A 5937-nucleotide genomic window follows, 5' to 3' on the forward strand; every position below is an offset into this window, starting at 1 on the left:
CACTCAAGGTCACGGTGGGGATTACATAAAATCACCCTCTTCCCCCATGTATCTGGGAAAAGTATATTTTTAATGTTAGCTACTAGTTTGTGATAAATACCTCTGATGAGAATAACTTTCATTTGATTAATATTGAACATTCTTTCATTACAAAACACAGTATAATAAATAAGAGGGAATGAGAGAGGTTTTGCCTTCAATTAATATAAATGAAACGGGAGATGTCAAAGCTGTACACACAGCTTATGTGGCAGGTTGTGGCAGTCCTCCAGGAGGTTTCAGGTGATACAGGGTTCAGGGGAGAAAAAGCCCTTATCAATTAAGGAAGTTCATGGGAGGAGCTGTCATTTGAGAGTCTGGTAGGAAGACGACAAAAGAGCTTGGAAGGAGTTTTACAGGTTGAATTGTGTCACCCCCAAAATTCATCATGTTGACATGTGACACTCAGAACTTCAGAATGTGACCTTATTTGGAGATAGGGTCTTTACAGAGGTAATCAAATTTGAAATGATGTCATTAGGGTGGATCCTTAATCCAATATGACTAGTGTCCTTATAAGAATGGGGAATTTGGACACAAAGACACGTAGAGGGAAGCTGATGTGAAGAGACACAGGGAGAAGATGGCCATTCACATGTCAAGGAGAGAGGCCTGGAACCACCAGCCCTAAGAAGGAACCAACACGGCCAACACCCTGGTTTCAGATTTCTGGCCTCCAGAACTACGTGATAATATAATAAATTTCCACTGTTTAAGCCACACAGTTTGTACTAATTTGTCGGCAGCCTTAGAAAACTAACAAAGACATCCAAGAGAAGAAAGCTCATCACAGGGGTGGGCAAGTGGAATTAGTCCAATTAGCTTGGAACAGAGAATATAAAAAGAACAGAGAGGAATAGGGCAAAAAACTATTCACTCCCAATGATCAGAAACAGATATGTAGAAAAAATGTTAATACCGTATAGGCACAATTTTCATATTTGCTATCCATGTTATAATCAATCCACACATAGAACAAGTCTCCCAAATTACGTCCACAGAGGTGGAGAAAAAAATGCTTTTTCCAAGTTACTCAGATGATGAAAGGGAAGAATTTGAAAGATTTTGCTGCCCCAATTATGCTCTGTCTGAAGTTAATAATAACATATGAACATTTTGAGACCAAAAAAAAACCCAACAATCAAAAAGTTTTTTCAAGACCTTTGTGCAAAATACAGAATCACATTCGACTTTCTTGACAAAATGGGTTTGAGGAATTAATGAATTACCTGTAAGAGTCTCTGTTGCTGATGGTATCGTGACCTGAATCTTCCTGTTCATCTCCTGCTACGTTAAAACAGACTCGTTTGCTATTTCTCTCCCCCTTCTCATTGTCGCTGTCTGTTGGTATTATACACTCTGATGTCTTACGTTCTAATTTAGGAGAATATGTTATCGAAGACAGAAGGCTGCAATGTGTTATTAAAAAAAAAAAACATAAGTGCACATTTTCAAACCGTCTGCTATAGATAACTACCTTATTTGCTGAATATGATAAGCTTACAAATATTTCTAGAATGCTTCCATGTTTCGCATCAAATATTCTATTGCATAAAAAAAGCATGTCATAGAAAGTTCACTTTTTCTTCCCAGAAGAAGAAATAGTAACAGCACACACATTTAAACCAGAAAGCCGCATTCAAATCCTGGTTCTGTCACTTATCACTGTAGTTAAAACAAAGCTATGATAGTTGTCTTTGACATTTGCAAAGTGAGAATAATAAGAATAACTAGCCCACAGGACTGTTGTGGGAATGCATTGAGAGCGACACATTGCTGGTGCATAATGGGGTCACCTCTCTGTCCTCACACGGCCGCACCATCACCACCATGTGAAAACACTTGGTCATCTTTAAAGTGCTGACCAAACATTAAACACGAACACTAAATGTACTGTGATATTCCCAATGGCTCATCCTTAGATATTAAAGACCCATCTACCCCTCTACTCCTGCCTTAGGTTTCTCCCAGGCTTTCTCTGTTTGACAGGGAAAATATCTTCATGTCAATCCTTCTCACTCTTCATACAAACAGGAGTCCTGGCCTTAGAGATTATTAGACACTAACTAAAAGCAGAGTCACATGCAGGGTGAAGACAGGAGGAAGCAGCAGGGGCAACTCGAATATCATCCGCAATCCAGCCAGGAAGAAATGTCACAAATCTGCCCAAATGAGGAGCTCTCACGCTTGGCTCCAGGCTAAAATGTCACACTCAGACTGAACTGGTGTGAAACCTTATGAAGACTTTGAGTGGCTGCCGATCCCACCACTCTAGGCTGGACTGTTTGGCTATGGAATATTCCTGTTAGAAGTGTCTAACTCAAAATTAGGCAAAACTGGAATTGCTCTTAATTACCAAACAGCATGCTACAAAACTTGCAAACCGAATTAAACCATATCTAAACAAAGGGCCTGTGTGTGGCTTCTCAAGCCGACAATCACCTTTGCATTCACTGCATCCCTATGACATTCAGTTCCAATCGACAGCACATATCTTGACCCTCATTTTTCCAGAGCGATGTAATGTTTGTTTTGTTATTTCAAGACTATGAAAATATCTAATCTCCATTATAAATATCCCATAATATCAAGCCCAGTGCTGCGCATTGAGTAAATACCTGTTAAGTAATTTCACTGACTAATTAAACACATTTATTATATCATGCATTGTTCTTGGTGCTTTGGTTATTGCAGTTTATAAAACACACTAAAGCCCCTGCCTCCTTGGAGCTCAAATCCTACTGAGAGGAGACGAAAAATGAACAAGTAAACTTTATAGTATATCCAATGGCGGCAAATGCTAAGAAGAAAAATCAACAGGGGAAGGAAGCACGAACCTGCCATTTCAAATAGGATAGCCAGGTAAGGTGATGCTTTACTAATACTTTGGCATTCTATCCTTTTTAGACACAGGTAAAAATTAGAGGAGCTATGTTATATTGCTCAAGACCCTATGAACATTTTCAATAACTGAAATCAAGGAAGAATTTTAAACATCATTTTTCTAGTTGTAAAGATACTTCTATGTCCTGTAAAACAGATTGTGTATTTATTCACCCCCTCTATCCAAAAGATTAAAACATTAGACTAACTCCAATTATCCAAGCTCCATGCTGCACAGACAGATGAACTCCGAATACCAAAGAAGAAAGATGTGCAGGACTTCTTATTTTGCCAAAAGTCCTCTCTGCTTATGGATCTTTTAAATTAGGAATCATGGGACTAAGTATAAACATTTTTTTTCAAAGTTATAGGAATTGTATTCACATGCTTGCTTTTCATTTAAAACAGCTGCATCATGCCTGCACTGACCCTGCGGGCGCAAACGTTAGGCTTACAAATGAGTGATAGAGAAAACATGTTTTTGACACCATGTTTTTACATAAAATTTCTAGATTTTGAAAAGCAACAATAAGGCATCAAACTATAATATTTTATTTGTGCGGGCAGAAATATTTTACTTTTGCTCATCTACAATATTAAGCTACCTACTAAAGGTCCATTAATTAAACCCCCAGCAGTATGCCACTCCAGATGAACGTCCTCCTAATACCATGATTAATAAAGATTTTTCTACATAGTATATTGCAACTACCTGTGTGTTTTTAATATCATCATCCTCATCATCATCATGGCTAACATTTGTTGAGCTTTTATGCCAGTCACTGTGCTAAGTACTTATTAATAACAGGTATAAATTCACTTAATCCCTAAAACCACCATATGAAGTAGGTATCATTATTATGCCCAATTTAGATGTGATGTGGGTGAAACACACTATTACACACACGTTCTTTGCAAAAGCCCATCTCCCTGCCCCTAACTTGCACATTCTGGCAGGAATAGGGAGGTTGTCAGCACTGGTTTACCAGGGTTGCAACTCTGCTGGGCACGTGACCAGGTGGCATTCCCCTCACCCTCTGAGGGCAGCCATGGCCATGTGACTTGCTTTAGCCAATGCAATGTGAGTGGATGTGACACGGGTCCCTTATAGGCAGAGGCCTTTATCCCGTGTGCGGTGTGCCTCATTCCCTTCTCCCTGCTGTGACAATCAGACACAGTCCAGCCGGCAGGAGCAGAGACCCTGTGCCCCACGATGGGCATGCAGAGTGAGCAAGAAAGAAACCTTTGTTGTCTTAAGCCTGTGAGACTTTAGACTTTTTGTTAACATAACAACAAAGGTGGTAAAAAACAGGTGTTGCATAGAAACCAGGTGTCTAAGGCAGTATGGCGTGAGTACCTGGGCAAGAGAGTATCCCCTTTACAATGAGTACTTGAGCAGAAAAATATCTCCTTTACCTTGGGATACTAGACACAGATTCTCTGCAGACCTGACATCAGCCTGACACTTGGGTGCTCAGGAGGCCAGCCATGTGGGACTGAGTTTATCATTCTCCAGGAACACAAAGCAGCTAACGCAGCTGGAGCTCTGCGAGGTAAGTGTGGAGAGGTGGATGGGGACAGGTGGTGTGGAAACTGGCAGGCCACAATAATACGTTGGATATCACTTTACTGCAGGGCAATGCCATTCAACGGTTTCAGGCAGGGCACTGGCACAGTTTGCCTTCACAAATGCCTCCGGTGTAGGCTGAATGTGAAGTGCATCGGAGAGAGGCCAGCTCGGAAGCTCCTATGGCGGCACGAAGGAGGGAAGACGAAGACACAATCTAAGGTGAGAGGTATGGATATATTCTGGGGTATAACTGACAGACCTTGGTGAGGTATTGCAGGTGGAGGGCAAGGAAAGAGAAGCAGCAAAACCATTACCTGGATTCGGGCTTGATGGACCAAAGAGAAGGGAAAACTTTACTGAGAAGGGGCAGATCTTGGTGGAGGAGGAGTCAGAACAGATTTGAGTACAAGGAAATCATAATTCAGTTTCACAAAAAAATTTACGTATGAGAAGCCTGTGGTGCATCCCTGTGTTTCATAACCCAAATCACACAGGGACTGTGAGAATGAAATAAGCCAATGTATGTAACAATATAAACCTGCCTAGCACATAGGCCTATAATAAATGTTGGTTTTTATGAAGTCGTACCCTCTTTTTGCACATTTACCTGCAAAATGCTTACGGAAACTTGAAAGATAATTCCACTACCAACACCACCATTCCTATTTGTAACTCCCAGGTCACTAACTGTCCTACAACGCAGTTTGCTCATCACTCCATCTTGGGGCATCTGGCACCTGCAAAATGAAGTCTATTCTCAAATTTCCTATCTTCACAAGCCCCGATACTCTTCATCCATTTCCTCCCAGTGAGAACACACAAATCCTCTATTTTGAAATCCCACCCAAGATTCTGGACCTGAGTTATTCTTCCTATTGCTTATTTCTAGTATCTAATGTCATGAACCAGAAAATGGCCCATTAAAGGGTAAAAGAATTTAGCTTCCTAAAGTGAAACAGGAATCACAAAGCCCTGATTAAATTCATAACATCATCTTTTCTCACGTTGCTAAGACAGCAAATTTGTCTCTAATTCCATCTTTGGATCTGAAGCTAAGTTGGAGGATTTAGTGAAAAGCCTCTGTGTTCAAGGAAATTTTATTTCTAGGAGATGTAGTCCCAAGTGACAGGGTAACCAGACTTCATAAGACAAGTTCCATGCCAGGCCCTTTCACAGGAAGGAATAAGTTCTAGAAAGGTTAGCAAGGAGATGATTTGAGGCAATTTCCCTTAAAACTTGGCAACACATTCGAGGTCTGCTTCTCCATTCTGCAAAGACATCTTTGTCTGAACAAGAATAATTACTACATGGTGAGAAAATTTTTTGGTAACCAGCTTTTTAAATAATTTGTTAAGCTTGACTGCCCTGTAGCATCTTTGAATATTAAGGGCCAGGGAATCCAGGCACTGGGACAACCGTACTGTTTTAAAGCAATCACTTTGCAC

The 5937-nt window shown here is 40.5% G+C and overlaps 1 protein-coding gene across 1 annotated transcript in view; it reads right to left on the reverse strand.

Moving 5' to 3' along the window:
* PREX2 (phosphatidylinositol-3,4,5-trisphosphate-dependent Rac exchange factor 2) overlaps window positions 1–5937 on the reverse strand; it is a 306900-nt gene that overhangs the window by 118479 nt on the left and 182484 nt on the right. Inside the window, exons 24-25 of the mRNA XM_012663111.1 lie at window positions 1269–1448; window positions 101–141 (exon numbers count right to left, since the gene is read on the reverse strand). Of these exons, the coding sequence (XP_012518565.1) occupies window positions 101–141; window positions 1269–1448 (221 nt within the window). The remainder of the gene's footprint in view (window positions 1–100; window positions 142–1268; window positions 1449–5937) is intronic.

Source organism: Propithecus coquereli, unplaced genomic scaffold, assembly GCF_000956105.1.
Source record: "Propithecus coquereli isolate 6110/MARCELLA unplaced genomic scaffold, Pcoq_1.0 Scaffold8, whole genome shotgun sequence".
Taxonomy (NCBI): domain Eukaryota; kingdom Metazoa; phylum Chordata; class Mammalia; order Primates; family Indriidae; genus Propithecus; species Propithecus coquereli.